This window comes from Carcharhinus amblyrhynchos, chromosome 23, assembly GCF_965287045.1.
Source record: "Carcharhinus amblyrhynchos chromosome 23, sCarAmb.v2.hapA, whole genome shotgun sequence".
Taxonomy (NCBI): domain Eukaryota; kingdom Metazoa; phylum Chordata; class Chondrichthyes; order Carcharhiniformes; family Carcharhinidae; genus Carcharhinus; species Carcharhinus amblyrhynchos.
The window spans coordinates 38513562-38532133 of record NC_137346.1 but is presented as its reverse complement, the minus strand read 5'-3'; the positions used below and the strand labels follow the sequence as shown (position 1 = coordinate 38532133).

General features: G+C 48.3%; 1 protein-coding gene across 2 annotated transcripts in view; it reads left to right on the top strand.

Moving 5' to 3' along the window:
• Window positions 1–18572, top strand: part of rad51d (RAD51 paralog D) — a 39751-nt gene that overhangs the window by 5580 nt on the left and 15599 nt on the right. Inside the window, exons 3-10 of one of the 2 annotated variants that reach the window (XR_013889290.1) lie at window positions 919–1037; window positions 1540–1621; window positions 3798–3932; window positions 4122–4217; window positions 5093–5183; window positions 6671–6741; window positions 11896–12060; window positions 14455–14812. Coding sequence is in view for 1 of the 2 variants with exons in the window: in XM_080210733.1 (XP_080066859.1) it covers window positions 919–1037; window positions 1540–1621; window positions 3798–3932; window positions 4122–4217; window positions 5093–5183; window positions 6671–6741; window positions 11896–12060; window positions 14455–14556 (861 nt within the window). In the remaining variant the exon portion in view is untranslated. Of the gene's footprint in view, window positions 1–918; window positions 1038–1539; window positions 1622–3797; window positions 3933–4121; window positions 4218–5092; window positions 5184–6670; window positions 6742–11895; window positions 12061–14454; window positions 15911–18572 lie in introns of those variants that run through there. The other variant, XM_080210733.1, reaches the window with a different exon arrangement.

The following is an 18572-nucleotide window of genomic DNA, read 5'->3' as shown; positions in this document are numbered from 1 at the left end:
GCTGGCTGGGCCAGCTTTTCTTGCCCGTCTCTAACTGCCCTTGAACTGAGCGGCCATTTCAGAGTTGGCCACATTACTGACACCAAGTAGGGATGACAGACTTTCCTCCCTAAAGGGGCATTAGTGCACCAGGTGGGTTTTTACGACAATCGATGATGGCTTCATGGTCACCATTGAACTTTTAATTCCATGTTTTTATTGAATTTAAATTTCACCTTCAGCCATGGTGGGATTCGAAGCCCAGCCTCCAGAGTATTACTTTGCATCGCTGGATGACTAGGGTATTACGGTGGCACTGCTGCCTCACAGCGCCAAGGACCCTGGTTCAAATCTGGCCTCGGGTCAGTGTCTGTGTGGAGTTTGCACATTCTCCCCGTGTCTGTGTGGGTTTCCTCCGGGTACTCCGGTTTCCTCTCAGTCCAAAGATGTATAGGTTAGGTGGATGGGCCATGCTTAATTGCCTCTAAGTATCAGAGGGACTAGAAGGGTAAATATTGGAGGGGGGTGGAGTTTCCAGGGCTTGGGTGGGATTGTTGTTAGTGCAGGCTCAGTGGGCCAAATGGCCCCTTTCTGCACTGTAGGGATTCTATGAATCTAATCCAATGACAATACCACTCTGCCATTGCCTCCCCTATAGGATGCCAGTGATCTAACTGGCATGGTGTCATGCTCCATTTTGTAATGCCCCTCCTGTGAAGCACCTGAAGGCGTTCCATGATGCCAAAGGTGGTATTTAAATCTAAGTTGTTGTTACAGTTAGGTTTGTAACAATATCTCAGCTTATTGGTCACTTTTCCAGAAAGCAGCTTAAACTGAAACCAGTTCCTGGCAGCTGGGAATTTGAATTTGGGCGATTCCGTTTCTGGTTTTGAGTGCTGCATCTGAATACCTGGTGCTAATGTTGGGATCTTTCCTCAGACGCTGGTCGCTGTGAGGCGTGTGCTGCTTGCCCAGTATTCTCCTTTCCCTTCCAACGGGGCTGTTCTCTACGAGGAACTTCTGGGATCCACAGCCATCCTGTCAACAGGAAACGACAAGTAGGTACTGCCCGCTGAGTTGTGTAGGTTTGAAAGAAGAGTGAGCCCTTAGTGCCTGCTGTGCCTTCCACTTAGTTCATGCTGATCGGCTCGACTTCCTGCCTTTGGTCCACATCCCCTCGCGGAAACGAGAACTATCGATCTCAGCGGTGAAATTCTCAATTGTCCCTCAAATCTCTTTGGGATGAGGTTCCAGCCTTTCGCGGGGGGGGAAACAATCGTCCTAATTTCACCCCTCAATCACTGAGCCCCTATACTTACACAGTGCTGATTGGCATTACTGGACCCATCAATATCATCCACCCCTCTAAATCCCAGTATCATTCCTGGTGATTTTGCACCATTCCCGATTCCCTGATCCTCATTCATACACCTGCAGAAGGAAATGAGGATAATTAACATACAGAGGAGAGCCCAGGCCTGGGCTCACCGATAGGCCTGCGCTCTCTGGCCGCCTTCCACTGAACTAACCACTGTTAAAATATATCATCTCTCTCTGCAGACTGGATGCTCTGTTGGACTCGGGCCTCTACACCGGTGAGGTGACAGAGTTCGTTGGCGCACCAGGCTGCGGGAAAACACAGGTAACTTTGACACCAGTAATGCTTCAAAACCTTGCAGATTTTCCAGGTGAAAGTCATGATTGTCTATTCGCAATTTATTTCAGATCTTCCAACTGCTTGATCCCTTCCCCCAAAATGTTGCCAGGCATTATCCCAGCAGCCAGCCTATAGGAACTAGGAGCAGGTCCAGGTAATTCAATCCCTCGAGCTGTTCCGCCGTTCGATACGATCATGGCTGACCTCATTTCAGCCTCAACTCCAACCTTCCTGCCCATTCTCCGTCAACCTTCAACCCCATCACGAGTTGAAAATCTATCTATCTCAAATGTATTTAATTTCCCAGCATCCACCGCACTCTGGAATGGTGAATTCCATAAATCCTTTAGGAGAAGTAGTTTCTCCTACTCAATTTTAAATCTTGCTACCCCTTATTCTCGACCTATGACCTCCTGTCCTAGATTGTCCCACAAGAGGAAGCATCCTCTTCACATCTACTTGTCAATCCCCCGATCATCTTGTACACACTAATTCGATCTCCTCTCATTGTTCGAAATTCCAGCTAGTATGGACCTAAACTGTTCAATTTCTCTCTGGAAGACAAACCCCTCATCTCTGAAATCAATCGAGTGAACTGCCTCCAATGCAACAAAATCCCTCCTAGTAAGGGGACTAAAACTCCACAATATTCTCACTAATGCTGTGTACAGTAGCAGCAACACTTCACTATTTTTATGTTCTTTTCCTTTAGCAATAAATGCCAAGATTCCATTGCCTTCCTTATTACCTCCTGTACTTGTAAATTGGTTTTCTGCAATTCATGCACAAGGACACCCAGATCCCTCTGCACTGAAGCACTACAAAGCTTTCCTCCATTTAGATAATAATTTGCCTTTGAATTTTTCTGACCAAAATGGATCACTTCATGCTTATCCACGGTAAACTCCATCTGCTACATTTTGCCCCATTCACTTAACCTGTCCATATCCATTTGTAAATTTCTTATTTCGTGATCACAGCTTATTATTTCAGTGTCATCTGCAATTTGACTATAGTATCTTCTTTCCATGTATCCAAGTCATTAATATAGATTGTAAATAGGTGGGGCCTGAGGACTGATATCCCACTGGTTACATCTTCCCTGCCAGAAAGAGACCTATTTATCCGCATTCACTGCTTTCTGTTGATTATCCAATCCTCTATCCGAGCTAATAAATTGTCCCTAACCCCATGTGAACTAACCTTTTTATTAATCTTTTGTGTAACCCCTTACCAAATGCCTTCCTGAAGTCCAGATATACTACATTCTCAGGATCCCCATTATCCACCTTGTTCGTTACATCTTTGAAGAACTTAAGGAAATAAGTCAAACGTGATTTTTCCCTTCATAAAACCATGCTGACTCTGATGGATTGTATTTTGACTTTCAATGGCATTCTTTATAATGGATTCTAACAATTTCCTAATGACGGATGTAATACATTTTGTCTCCCTCCCTTTTTAAATAAGAGTTTGATATTAGCACTGTTCCAATCCACCGTAGTAAGAAATCTCACAACACCAGGTTATAGTCCAACCAGTTTCTTTGATAGTAATCCCACAAGCTTTCAGACACCTGACGAAGGAACACTGTTTCCAAAAGCTTGTAAAATTACTGTCAAATAAACTGGTTGGACTCTAACCTGATGTTGTGAGACTTCTTACTGTGTTTATCCCGGCATCTCTACACCAATTCACCGTAGCCATTCCCATCCAGGGAATTTTGGAATATTGTACCCAATGGGTCCACTATCTCCACTGCCACTTCCTTTAAGATCCTAGGATGTAGGCCATCAGGCCCAGTGGACTTGTCTGCCCTCAATACTAATAGTTTGCTCTGTACTTTTTCCCTCGTGATGATAATTTGAATTTTCTCCCTTTCTGTAACCTCTGCATTGCCTATTGGGATGGTAGCAGTGTCCTCCCCTGCAAAAACTGAGGCAAAATATTGATTTGGTGTCTCAGCCATTTCTGCGTTCCCCACTATTAATCCCCCAGTCTCATCTTCCAAGGGACAAACATTCACTTTAGCTTCTCTCTTCCTCTTTAAATACTTTTAGAAGCTCTTGCTGTCCACTGCGTTCTGCCAGTGGGTTACTCTGACAGTCTGGGGATAAAGGTGAACGTGCAGATTAACCTCTCTCATTCCCTTTGGTTAAAGGTGTGCCTCAGTTTAGCAGTGAACATATCGTGTGCGCTGAAGCAGAAAGTGTTGTACATCGATTCGACCGGGGGACTGACTGCCTCTCGCCTCCTGCAGCTCATCCAAAAGCAGGCGGACAGTGTGGAAGGACAGGTAGGATTGGTTCAGCTCTGACTGTGTCACTCTCAGCCTTCTTTCAAAAAAAAACCTCATTGCCTGCACGAAACTTCAGCAACATCTGGAGGTGCGCTTGCTGCCACACAGATTCACAGCTTTCTGTCTATTCCAGCCTCGACATTCCCTCTCCTTTTTCACATTCCCTCTTCCTCCCGCCTTTGGCAGAGTGAAGCTCTCCAGCGGATAGAGGTGATCCGCGTGTTTGACGTGTTCCGATTGCTGGACGCCCTGCAGGACCTCAGAATGAGCTTCACACAGCAGGTAAGGCAGAGGGAGAGCGCGTGGGGGCTGAGGTGGGGGGGGGAGCATGCGGTGGAGGTCTGAGGGAGGGGGTGTATGTGTAGGGAGGGGGGCGCGCTCGGGGAGGGGGCTGGTGGAGGGGGGGCGCGCTCGGGGAGGGGGCTGGTGGAGGGGGGCGCGCTCGGGGAGGGGGCTGGTGGAGGGGGGCGCGCTCGGGGAGGGGGCTGGTGGAGGGGGGCGCGCTCGGGGAGGGGGCTGGTGGAGGGGGGCGCGCTCGGGGAGGGGGCTGGCGGAGGGGGGGCGCGCTCGGGGAGGGGGCTGGCGGAGGGGGGGGCGCGCTCGGGGAGGGGGCTGGCGGAGGGGGGGCGCGCTCGGGGAGGGGGCTGGCGGAGGGGGGCGCGCTCGGGGAGGGGGCTGGTGGAGGGGGGCGCACTCGGGGAGGGGGCTGGTGGAGGGGGGGGCGCGCTCGGGGAGGGGGCTGGCGGAGGGGGGCGCGCTCGGGGAGGGGGCTGGTGGAGGAGGCATGTGCGCGTGCAAGGAGGGGGCTGGTGGGGGGGGGGTGTGCGGGGAGGGGGCTGGTGGAGGGAGAGGGTGTGCACGCGCAAGGAGGGGGCTGGTGGAGGGGGGGGTGTGCGGGGAGGGGGCTGGTGGAGGGAGAGGGTGTGCACGCGCAAGGAGGGGGCTGGTGGAGGGGGCACGCGTGGGGGTAGGGGGCTGGTGGAGGGGAGCGGGCATGCGCAGAGAGTGGGTGAGGGGGTGCGCAGTGGGGGTTGTGAGGGAGAGGGCGCACGCGGGGAGGGGGGCAGGGGAGGGGGCACTCACAAGGAGGGGGGCGATTGAGAGTGCGGTGGGCGCAGTTCTGAATTTCCTGCTGAATGCTTTTCCTGTGTCTGCAGGTGACAGGTGCTCGTGCCTGTGTGAAAGCCGTGGTGATCGATTCTGTCACTGCTGTGCTCTCCTCCATCCTGGGCGGACAGCAGCTGGAAGGTGAGAATGGGTTTGAAAAGCTCCGTTTGGGTGGGCTGGCTGGGGTTAAAGGTGGGCGTTTGAGGAGACACAAGGATACAGGGTTGTGAGTCTGTGCCCGCAGGAAGTGCACATTCTCAGCTCTGCCGCATAGGGCAGGATGCCCTGAGAGGTCAAACCCCTGGGGTGGGATTTTCCAGCTTTGCTAGTCTCAAAACCGGAAAATTCCACCCGGGGTCAGCAGATCTTTGATCCGTGTCCCGCCTGCTCTGATTCCTGTGGCAGGCAGGATGGGAAAACTCTGCCCCTGGTGTACCAGGAGAGCCAGGTACACGGTTAGTGTTTTTTCACAAACAGAAGATTAAGGGGTGATCTAATTGAGATGTTTAAACTGATTCCAATAATTAATAAGGCAGCAAGAGAGAGCAATTATTTTTCCTGGTTGGGGAGCCCAGAAGCAAGGGACATATCCTTAAAATTCGAGCCAGTTTGGCAGGACGTAAGGAAGCATTTGAGAGTGAAACTCAGGAACTTTCTGCCATAAGGTTGCTGACCTTGGGGTTAATGGAAACTCTCAGAACTGAGATTGAGAAGGTTCCTGTTAGCTGGGAGCATTGAGAATATGAAACAGAGGCAGATAACTCGAATGAAGATACAAAGTGGTCTGGATGTAATTGAAAGGCTGGGGGTGGGCGGGGGGGCCTGATCCTCTTGCCTGGTGTGTCAGGACTACGTCAAGCACAGCGTTTGCCTGGGAGGAGAACAGCCTCTTCCAATCGGGATGGCAAGCAGCACCCAAGGGTGCAGCATCAGGAAACTATGGCAGCACCTCCAGCTCTCAGGAGCTGACTGAGGCAGTGAGAGCATGGGATCGTTGTCTCCCTCTGATCGAGTGGTCACAGTTTGAGGATAAGGGGTAAACCTTTTAGAACTGAGAGGAGGAGAAATTTCTTCACCCGGAGTGTGATGAATGTGTGGAATTCACTATCACAGAATGTAGTTGAGGCCAAAACACAAAATTAAATATTGCTGTACGGGCTGAAGGGATACGAGGGGAAGGCAGGAGATTGAATTTGATGATCATAAGGAATGGTGGAGCAAGCTCGAAGGGCTGAATGGCCTAAGCCTGCTGCTAGTCTCCAAGAGATAAACCCCCGTACTGTGAACGGGGAGAGTTCCTCAGCCCCTGCAGTGCTGCCTTTGACTCCCAAGACTGAAGCCAGAGTTCAGAGCAATTCAACTCCTTGATCGCTGTGTGTTTGTGTAATAAGTCCTCGGAGGTGGAAGTCCCTTCACCAAAATTCCTTTATTTACAAGATCCAACAGCACTACACAGAATGCCCACAGTCCACATCCAGAGTGTCGGAGGAACTGACACTCCTGTTTACAGAGCATGGGACTCCCTGATTTGTACCATTAATCTGACCTTTAATCAGGGAGTTCGTATTCAAACAGGCCGAGCTCAGTGGCCCGATTAGAATCGTTACAGTTTGGATTTATTGTTTTAGGGATGTCTCTCATGATGCAGCTTGCGAGGGAACTGAAGACTTTGGCCAGAGAGCTGGGTGTGGCTGTTGTGGTAAGTACTGAAAGCTCACTTTGACCTGCTTACTTCAAAATAATTGGTTCAGCGGGACTTGGGGCTAAGAGTGAAAAGCATCATCCCAAATTTTGACTGTTGCGATGCGGAGAGGAATCACAAGAATCAGACTCAATGTGGAGGAACTTCCTTCACTGGAGACATGGGATTGTTCTCCTTTGAGTAGAGAAAGCCATAAGGAGATAAAATCGGGCTCACCAAAATGATGGAGGGTTTTGATCGACCAAATAAGGAGAAACAGGAAGGTGGGGAACATGGATTTGGAAAAACTGACAAAAGAAGTGGAGGGAATTTGAGAATTTATTTAAGGGCGTGAGTTGTTCTATTCAGCAATGCCTGAAAAGACAATGGAAGCAGATTTAATATAATTTTCAAATTGAATCAATACCCGAACAAGAAAGCCTGCAGTGATCTGGGGGTGGGCACAGTAAGAAGTCTCACAACACCAGGTTAAAGTCCGACATGTTTATTTGGAATCACGAGCTTTCGGAGCGCTGCTCCTTCATCAGCTGAGTGGAGCCTTGGGTTCACAAACAGGGCATATATAGACATAGACTCGATTGCAAGATAATGGTTGGAATGCGAGTCTTTACAGGTAATCAAGTTTTTACAGGTACAGACAGTGCGAGTAGAGAGAGGTTAACGAGGTGTGAATTGTCTCAGGCCAGGACAGTTAGTAGGAATTTGCAGGCCCAGGCCAAATGGTGGGGGTTACAGATAGTGTGACATGAACCCAAGATCCCGGTTGGGGCCGTCCTCATGTGTATGGAACTTGGATAACAGTTTTTGCTCAGCGATTCTGCCTTGTGTGTCTTGAAGGCTGCACTTACCCGAAGATCAGAGTCTGAATGCCCGTGACCGCTGAAGTGTTCCCCAACAGGAAGAGAACAGTCTTGCCTGGTGATTGTCGAGCGGTGTTCATTCATCCATTGTCTGCATAGTCTCCCCAATGTACCATGCCTCGGGACATCCTTTCCTGCAGTGTATCAGGTAGACAATGTTGGCCAAGTTGCAAGAGTATATACCTTGTACCTGGTGTTCTCACGTGAGATGATGGCATCCATGTCAATGATCTGGCCTGTCTTGCAGAGGTTGCTGTGGCAGGGTTGTGTGGTGTTGTGGTCACTGCTCTCCTGAAGGCTGGGTAGTTTGCTGCAGACAATGGTCAGTTTGAGATTGTGCAGTTCTTTGAAGGCAAGAAGTGGGGGTGTGGGAATGGCCCTGGTGAGATGTTCACCTTCATCAATGACATGTTGAAGGCTTCGAAGATGTTGTAGATTCAAACAACCGTGCAACCTCAAACAGACCTTTGTACACAGCAAAATACCCAGCGGCCACAACACCCCACAACCCTGCTACAGCAACCTCTAAGACGTGCCGGTTCATCAACACAGATGCCATCATCTCACATGAGAACACCATTCACCAGGTACACATACTCTTGTGACTCAGCCAATGTTGCCTACCTGATACGCTGCAGGAAAGGATGTTCCGAGGCATGGTACATTGGGGAGACCATGCAGACACTATGACAACAGCTGAATGGACACTGCACAACAATCACCAGGCAAGAGTGTTCCCTTTCTGTTGGGGAACACTTTGGCAATTAAGGGCATTCAGCCTCTGGCCTTCAGGTAAACGTTCTCCATGATGGCCTTCAGGACACACGACAGCGCAGAGTCGCTGAGCAGAAACTGATAGCCAAGTTCCTCACACATGAGGATGGTCTCAATGGGGATCTTGGGTTCACGTCACACTACGTGTCACCCTCACCATTTGGCCTGGGCTTGCAAAATCCTACTAATTGTCCTGGCTTGAGACAATTCACACCTCTAACCTGTGCTTAACCCTCTCTCCCTTCGCACTGTCTATCTATAAAGACTTGCATTCCAACCATTATCTTACAATTGTGTCTTTGTCTATATATGCCGTGTTTGTGAAACCAACCTCTCCACTCACCAGATGAAGGAGCAGCGTTCCAAAAGCTTGTGATACCAAATAAACTTGTTGGACTTTAGCCTGGCGTCATGAGACTTCTTACTGTGCTTACTCCAGTCCAACACCAGCATCTCTACATCATGAGGGAGGGGAGTGAAATGAATTGGACCTTTCAAAGAGCTAACACTAGTACAGTGGGCTGAATGGCCACCTTTTGTGATATCCAGTTTTGAATGGGCAGGTTTCTCCAATGAAATATTCGGATGGCTAAAGCCACTGTGTTCGGATTTGACCATTACAAAGTTCTCCTGAGCAAATATCCACATTCTACTCTCTGTAAAAGGGAAAAACTCTGTTACTCGTGTCTTGACTTACTCCAAGCTCTGCACCCCCCACACCCTGTGTGCTCACTGACCGAGTCAGGCTCCTGGTCAAGCAACATCCTGATTTTAAAATTCTCATCTGCATTTTTAATACCCTCTGTGACTTCGTTCCCCCCCCCCCCCCCCCCCATTTCAGTAACCTCCTCCAGCTGCACAACCCTCCCAGACATCTGCATTTATCTATATCTGGCCTTGTAAGCATCCCTGATTCTAATTGCTCCACCATTGGTGGCTGTGTCTTCAGTTGCCAAGGCCCCTGGCTCTGGAATCTGCTCTCTCTCCACCTCTCTCCAGGTGGCACAGTGGTTGGCGCTGCTGCCTCACAGCGCCGGGGACCCAGGTTCAATTCCGGCCTCAGGTCACTGTCTCTGTGGAGTCTGCACATTCTCCCTGTGTCTGCATGAGTTTCCTCCAGGTGCTCTGGTTTACATAAGAACATAAGAAATAGGAGCAGGAGTAGGCCATCTAGCCCTTCGAGCCTGCCCCGCCATTCAATAAGATCATGGCTGATCTGTCGCGGCTCAGTTCCACCTTCCCGCCCTCCCCCCATAACCCTTAATCCCCTCTCTTATCAAAAACCCATCAACCCGCGTCTTAAAAATATTTAGCGAGGCAGCCTCCACCACTTCAACGGGCAGAGAATTCCAGAGATTCACCACCCTTTGAGTGAAGAAGTTCCTCCTCAACTCCGTTCTAAACCGCCCCCCCTTTATCTTGAGGCTGTGCCCCCTAGTCCTACTGACTTTTTTGAGCGGGAAGAGTCTCTCCACCTCTATCCTAGTTTATTCAGCCTCTCCTCATTAGCTCAACCCCCTCAACTCCGGTATCAGCCTAGTAAACCTCCTCTGCACTCCCTCCAAGGCCAAAATATCTTTGCGCAGGTGCGGCGCCCAAAACTGCACACAGTACTCCAGCTGCGGCCTCACCAATGCCCTATACAGCTGCAGCAAGACCTCCCTACTTTTATATTCAATCCCCCTCGCTATGAAGGCCAGCATCCCATTCGCCTTCCTGACCACCTGCTGCACCTGCAAGCTGGGTTTTTGCGACTCATGCACAAGGACCCCGAGGTCCCTCTGCACCGTCGCCTGCTGCAGTTTTTCGCCCCGTAAGTAATAGTCCTTCCTACCATTATTCCTACCAAAGTGGACCACCTCACACTTGCCAACATTAAATTCCATTTGCCATTTCCTGGCCCATTCGTTTAGCCTATCTAGATCCTTCTGCAGACACTCCACACCCTCCGCGCAATTTGCCGTTCCCCCAATCTTGGTGTCATCAGCAAATTTTGACACCCTACACTCGGTTCCCTCCTTCAGATCATCTATATAAATGGTAAATAGCTGAGGCCCCAGCACCGACCCCTGGGGCACTCCACTAGTCACCATCCGCCAATCCGAATAGCACCCGTTGACCCCCACTCTCTGCCTCCTATTTGACAACCAATCCTCTATCCACGCTAACACCCTACCCCCAACTCCATGTCCCTCGACCTTCTGCAATAACCTCTTGTGAGGTACTTTGTCAAATGCCTTCTGAAAATCTAGAAAGACCACATCCACCGGCTCTCCTCTATCCACTGCCCTAGACACATCCTCATAGAACTGCAGTAAATTTGTCAGACACGACTTCCCTTTAATGAAACCGTGCTGCGTCTGCTCTATCAAACAATTCCCTTCAAGATGCCTCGCAATTTCCTCCTTAATGACAGATTCTAACATTTTACCTACCACAGATGTTAAACTAATTGGCCTATAATTCCCCGCCTTTTGCCTGGCACCCTTCTTAAACAACGGCGTAACATTAGCCGTTTTCCAATCATCCGGCACTTCCCCGGAATCCAGCGACGTCTGGAAAATAACCACCAAGGCATCCACTATCACCTCCGTCATTTCTTTCAGAACCCTCGGATGCATTCCATCCGGTCCTGGGGACTTGTCCACAATCAGTCCCTCCAGTCTGTCGAGCACCGCCTCTCTAGTAACAGTAATGTCATTAAGACCCTCCAGTCCTACCACCTTTCCATCGCTAACACCCGGCAAATTATTCATGTCCTCCTCCGTGAAGACAGAAACAAAAAAGTTATTCAATACCTTAGCCATATCCCCATCCCCTACCACTAGGTCCCCTTTCTCATCCTCTGAAGGACCAACGTTCACCCTAGCCAGCCTCTTCCTTTTTATATATTTATAAAAACTCTTGCTATCCTTTTTTACATTAAGCGCTATAACATTTTCTCCCTCAGTGTAACTGAACAGGTGCCGGAGTGTGGCAACTAGGGGATTTTCACAGAAACTTCATTGCAGTGTTAACATAAGCCTACTTGTGACACTAATAAATAAACTTTAACTCTCTTTCCTCCTTTAAGTCTCTCCTTAAAACTTACCTCCTTGACCTGGCTTTTGATCATCTGACCTAACATCCCTTTACTAGCTCAGTGTCACACTTTCTTTTATATTACTCCTGGGAAATCCATTGAGACATTTTTTTACCTTTAAGGCGGTATATAAATATAGTTGTTCTATAATTAGTTATCTCTCTTTGTTCCTTTGTACATTTGTTGAGATTTCCTCCTTGCCTGAAGGCAGAGGTTTGTGCCAGGTTGCAGTTTGATGAAGTAAAAATCACTTTCACTTAAAGTGCTGCTTTTCCTGATCTGGAGAGACAGTGTTTGACAATTCGGAGTGTGGCTACTATTGTGGGATATGTGGCAGCCACTTTTCACACAGCAAGTTCCTATAACAGCAGGGTGATATTGACCAGGTCCTCCCTTTTCGTTGACTTATTAACATTGACTGTCCTCACTTGCCAGGTGACAAATTGTGTGGTCCAGGATCGTGGCGGGGGTGTGAAGCCAGCTCTGGGACGCTCGTGGAGTTATGTTCCCAATGTCCGCGTCCTTCTCCAACACAGGACAGATGGAGCAGATCCGCACTCCGTCAGGCGCACTGTAACTATCCTGAAATCATCTCGGCAGGTACGTGGGCAGTGCATGCTGTGTGGAAAGGCAAAAGTGCACAGGGTGGGCACCCAACCTCCTCCAGCTCTAGACCAGCAAGATTGGCCCACAAATCATAGATACTGTCCTCTCTCCTCTCTCCTTTTTCTCTCTCTCTCTCTCCTTTTTCTCTCTCTCTCTCTCCTTTTTCTCTCTCTCTCTCTCCTTTTTCTCTCTCTCTCTCTCTCTCTCCTTTTTCTCTCTCTCTCTCTCTCTCTCCTTTTTCTCTCTCTCTCTCTCTCCTTTTTCTCTCTCTCTCTCTCTCCTTTTTCTCTCTCTCTCTCTCTCTCTCTCCTTTTTCTCTCTCTCTCTCTCCTTTTTCTCTCTCTCTCTCTCTCTCCTTTTTCTCTCTCTCTCTCTCTCTCCTTTTTCTCTCTCTCTCTCTCTCTCCTTTTTCTCTCTCTCTCTCTCTCTCCTTTTTCTCTCTCTCTCTCTCTCTCTCTCCTTTTTCTCTCTCTCTCTCTCTCTCTCTCCTTTTTCTCTCTCTCTCTCTCTCCTTTTTCTCTCTCTCTCTCTCTCCTTTTTCTCTCTCTCTCTCTCCCCTTTTTCTCTCTCTCTCTCCCCTTTTTCTCTCTCTCTCTCCCCTTTTTCTCTCTCTCTCTCCCCTTTTTCTCTCTCTCTCTCCCTTTTTCTCTCTCTCTCTCTCCTTTTTCTCTCTCTCTCTCTCCTTTTTCTCTCTCTCTCTCTCCTTTTTCTCTCTCTCTCTCTCCTTTTTCTCTCTCTCTCTCCTTTTTCTCTCTCTCTCTCTCCTTTTTCTCTCTCTCTCTCTCCTTTTTCTCTCTCTCTCTCTCCTTTTTCTCTCTCTCTCTCTCCTTTTTCTCTCTCTCTCTCTCCTTTTTCTCTCTCTCTCTCTCCTTTTTCTCTCTCTCTCTCTCCTTTTTCTCTCTCTCTCTCTCCTTTTTCTCTCTCTCTCTCCTTTTTCTCTCTCTCTCTCTCCTTTTTCTCTCTCTCTCTCTCCTTTTTCTCTCTCTCTCTCTCCTTTTTCTCTTCACACCCCTTGCCCCACCCTGAGGACCTGTCTGTAAGTTGCTTTTTTTTAATTCATTCAACGGACGTGGTGTGTCACTGGTTCGACCAGCATTCATTGCCCATCCCTCGTGGCCCTTGAGAAGTTGGTGGAGAGCTGCCTCCTCGAACCGCTGCAGTCTCTGAGGTGTAGCTACATACACAGTGCTGTTAGGGAGGGAGCTCCAGGATTTTCGCCCAGCAACGATGAAGGAATGGTGATATATTTCCGAATCAGCATGGTGAGTGACTTGGAGGGGAACCTCCAGGTGGTGGTGGTGCTCCCTGGTATCTGCTGCCTTTATTCTTCTAGACAGTAATAGGTGTGGGTTTGGAAGGTGCTGCCTAAGGAATTTTGGTGAGTTCCTGCAGTGCATCTTATAGATGGTACACTAGTGCCACTGTTCATTGGCGGTGGAGGGATTGAATGTTTGTGGAAGGGGTAACAATCAAGCAAGCTGCTTTGTCCTGCGTGGTATTGAGCTTCTTGAGTATTGTTGGAGCTGCAGTCAACCAGGCAAGAGGAGAGTATTCCATCACACACCTGACTTGTGCCTTGTAGATATTGGACAGGCTTTGGGGAGTCAGGAAGTGAGTTACTCACCATGGTATTCCTAGCCTCTGACCTGCTGTGGTAGCCACAGTGTTTATATGGCTGGGTCCAGTTCAGTTTCTGGTCAGTGGTAACCCCAGAATGTTGATAGTGGGAGATTCGGCAATGGTAATGCCATTGAATGGGTGATGGTTAGATCCTCTCTTGTTGGAGATTGCTGTTACCTGTCAAGAATTTTACTTGCCACTTGTCCACCCAAGTCTGAATATTATCCAGGTCTTGCTGCATTTGGATATGGACTGCTTCAGTATCTGAGGAGTTGCGAATGGTGTTGAACATTGTGCAAAATGATTGGACCTCCTCTCCCAAGGTGCAGACTGTAATTTGTTTTATGAATTCTGTGGCATTGCGGCACAGTGCTTAGCACTGCTGTCTCACAGCCAGTTTTGATTCCCAGCTTGGGTCACTGTCTGTTCAGAGTCTGCATGTTCTCCTCACGTCTGCGTGGGTTTCCTCGGGGTGCTCTGGTTTCCTCCCACAGTCCGAAAGGCGTGCTGGTTAGGTGCATTGGTCAGGCTAAATTCTCCCTCGCTGTACCCGAACAGGAGCTGGAGTGTGGCAACTAGGGGATTTTCACAAAAACATCACTGCAGTATTAATGTAACCCTACTTGTGACAAACTGCTCCATGTGTGAACCTAGTTACGTCCGCTCTCTGTGATCGACTGTCAATCTCCTCCTCCCCCCCCTCCAGCTCCATTCCGGATCCCTGCCCCTTTTGAACTCTAACCTTGTGTGTTTTCTTTTTGCCTTCAGCCTACCGGAGTAAGCACAGAGTTTGACATCACTTCCTGTGGGACACTGAGCGACCAAATGGCTTCCCCCCAGTGCTCAGCTGGTGACCATGGCAACACGTAATAAAGCCCGGCTGAACTTTCTGTAAATGAAGAGTGTGTGAAGGAAGGTTTGATGAAGGTGGGGCCATGACCATCCCTCACCTTGTGCAGACTGGGAGGATTTGAAGAGCTGCCAGTTGACATTGTCTCATTCCCCTTTCGTTGTGTTGTGGTTCTGTCAGCCGCTCGCGAGGCTGTGGACAGCTGACCTGTGGAGAGGTAGCATTGAGATGTTGGAGATCTCGAGATCCCAGGTAGTGGCATCATCGTGCGTCCAGGTATCTGACAGTGACAGATTTTACCAGATTAAATGTTTCCAGGACACAATTTAAAGACCTTGAGCTCTGGATTAGCTTGCAGTTGTATGGTGTTGTAGTAGATTAAACAGTGAAAGTACACTGACCCAATTGTCTTCCACACAACAACAGCTTGCATTTATAGATGTCGCCAATGTAAGGTTACATTTATTAACCCACACACTATGTCCGTAGTCTTGCCATAGGGAATTGTTGGGTGGACTGATCCTAACACGTTGACCAAAATAATTTTGTTGGAATGTGCTGTTTATGTCCTTTAGCTAGTCCTGAGCACTCGATCTTTCCCTCCTCGGGAATGGGTGGCCCAGAATACTGAACAGAATGGCACCAGAAAATATGATCGTGATTCAAGAACAATAATGATTGCAAGTGTTAGATTAGACACTGTGGGCTTCACAGTGGTTAGCACTGGTTCCCTGCAGTGCCAGGGACTCTGGTTCGATTCCTGACCTTGATTGACTGTCTGTGTTAAGTTTGCACATTCTCCCTGTGTCTGCGTGGGTTTCCTCTGGGTGCTCTGGTTGCCTCCCTCAGTCCAAAGATGTGCAGGTTAGGTGGATTGGCCATGCTAAATGCATGAGGTTACGGAGTTAATGCAGAGGGCAGGGCTTGGGTAAGATGCTATGTTGGAGAGTCGATGCAGAGTGAACAGGGCGAGTGGCCTCTTCTGCACTGTCAGGAGTCTATGCTAATCTACAATATAGTCTATTCAGGTGAGCATATTCCTACAAGGTCGAATTGCTACACAGTGATTGTGATATCATCCACTTTGCAGCACTTGCCTACTGCTTCTGTATAATTGAAGTGTAAATAAATGTGATTTAGTTCTGTTAGCCTTTGTAGTTGGTTACTGAATGCGTTTTCCAAGTTGGAATTGAAAGGAAAACCAACACAAATCCCAGTGCATGGAGAACCGCACACTGGGTAATTCTTAGATATCAGCTAAGGCACTGGAGACATATATTCTCCATTCAACTGCCATAAGTAACAGTGGCTCGAGCTGTAAACATACAGAGCAACCTCAGTGTGTGGTTCCTGCAATGGACACTAGATGGAGTCCGTAATCATAAAAGCAAATGACTGCAGATGCTGGAAGCTGAAACCAAGAGAAAATCTCAGCAGGTCTGGCAGCATCTGTAAAGAGAGAAAAGAGCGGACATTTCGAGTCCAGATGAGCCTTTGTCAAAGCTGGGGCATCTGGATTCAAATAAAATAAAATGCCTTCTAATTAAAATTTAATAAAATGCTATTTCATGTACAGGGTAGAAAGAGAACACTTAGTGTATGTGGTGATGTGAAAAATTCACTTGGGTGGTGAGGGTCTGCGACTCACTTTGACTGGGAATCACACACAGGTTGTGTCCAGACTGCAAGGGGAGGAAACCTCACTCCGATCCCATTCTGACAAGGCTTGCTGTGAGATTCCACTGGATAGACGCTCTTCCTGGCTGTGTGCTTTGAGGTCAAGGCACTTTCCCAACCTTCTTGGTGATCTAGGCAGCTCTGTGCATACGTTGCTCATTACTCCTCATCCCCAAATCCTCCCTCTTTGGGTCCAATATTACAGAACCATCAATCAATGTCAGTGAGATGTTTTCCGGAACGCTGACTATACATTGTTTGTTTCTAGTGTTCCTGTAACTAGATTGATCCATTACTGTCAATGCTGGAGAGTATTTTGCAACCTGTCTCCTGTAAACACTGATTCTGTGCTTAAACACAGCATTCAATTAATCATTGGTCCCAAACCCCCCCAAATCCACTTCCAAGTCCGTCAGCAAGCTATGGCCCAGTATTTAATCAGAAACCGACTTCTTACCTTCTCACTGCTGTGAGCACAATTTAAAATGCATCACATACAGAGCAGGTATATTACTGCCAAGTGGCAGCAGTGATCAAGCAGTAATGCTCTCCCCTCTGAAGCAGAAGGTTCCAGAAAAGTGAGCACGAAATCTAGGCAGACGCTCCCATGCAGGACCGAGGGAGTGCTGCACTGCCGGAGGTGGTATCTGTCAGATTTAACTGATGTCCCCCCTTGGATACAGAAAATTACCTATCTGAAAGATAGCGTCTCCCAATGCTTAACCCCTCAACAGAAGTCACTAAAATGGGTGGTCTAGTTATGAACTCATCTCTGTGGGAGCTGTTAATGAGTGAATTGGCTCCATGAATATGTCAAGAGTTGAAACTGGTTTCCACCTGAGCCTGGAGCATCCAGATACAGGGAGCATTGCCTCTGTCCCACCAATATCTACGACTGATGGAGTAGAGTTTCCTACAAGATAATTCCTGACACTCTAGTATGAGCGAATTTTCAGCTTCTCGTAGAATCCCTACAGTGCAAAAGGAAGCCATTCAGCCCATCGAGTCTGCACCAACAACAATCCCACCCAAACCCCTTTCCTGTAACCCTGCCCCCCCCCACCTTCCCTGCATATTTACTCTACCATTCCCCCTGACACTAAGGGGCAGTTTACCATGGCCAATCCACCTAACCCGCACGTTTTTAGAATGTGGGAGGAAACCGGAGGAAACCCATGCCGGCACAGAGAGAACGTGCAGACTCCACACAGACAGTGACCCAAGGCCGGAATTGAACCCGGGTCCCTGGCACCGTGACCCGCCTAACCACTGTGCTGCCCGTACCACTAACCTTATTACCCGAACCGTTTCTGGAACCTTTCCGCCTTCTACACCACAGTACTGCCAAAAGTACACCTGAACAGTCTCTGGGTCAGAAACTATACTTTAAACCTCCCAAGGTGCCCATTTCTCATCCAACCGTACAGCACCTTTTTAAACAGGTGCCTGAACTTTGTAGCCTTTCATGCTTCAGGCAACAGCCAGGAAATACACCAGTGATGTCTAGTCGCCACCGCTGCTCCCTGCATGGATACTGGCTTCCTTCCTTCCTGTCGGAAGAATAGCAACTAACATAGTATTCAGAAAGCCCTCCCTCTGTCAGGGCCTACTTACGCTGGAGGGTTCTCAGCTTGTGTCCAGAATAAAGAAGGGTGTTTTGTCAAATGTGTATTATTTGGCATTGGGAGAATACCAGAAATCGCATCACTGGACCTGGTGTCCCCCTCCCACCGTTTGGATAGATTAATGGTTAGAGTCTCAACAGCAAAACAAACAGCAAATTAAACATTGCAGAAAATGGTTGGCATCGGATCAGAAATCTCAAGTCCAGCTTATCCTGGCTGCAATCATTAACTAGCGACTGTACACAGTGGGTCAGACTCTGAATTCAGATTTTCAACTCTACTGATGGCTGTACAATTAAGCAAAGTCTTTCCTTTAGCCAGACTGCATGGATTGGTTATGGAATTCATGGTGTTGCTAACTATCGGAGTTTTACCTGCTGTAATATGTGGTATGGTGCTTCCTAAATGATAGGTGTATATTCCATTTTTACTTAACTAATTGGTGCGGTTAGACATTTATTTGTTTTCTTGCAAGATTTGCATGTGATCCAACGTGGATGGTAACTTTTGATTTATTATTGTCACAAGTATTGGGATACAGTGAAAAGTATTTGTTTTTGCGTGTGATACAAAGCATACTGTTCACAGAGTACATAGAGGAGATGGAAAGGAGAGGATACAGAATGTAGCATTACAGTCATAGCTAGGGCGTAGAGAAAGATCAGCTTAATATAAAGTAGGTCCATTCAAAAGCTTGATGGCAGCAGAGAAGGAACTGTTCTTGAGCCTGACGT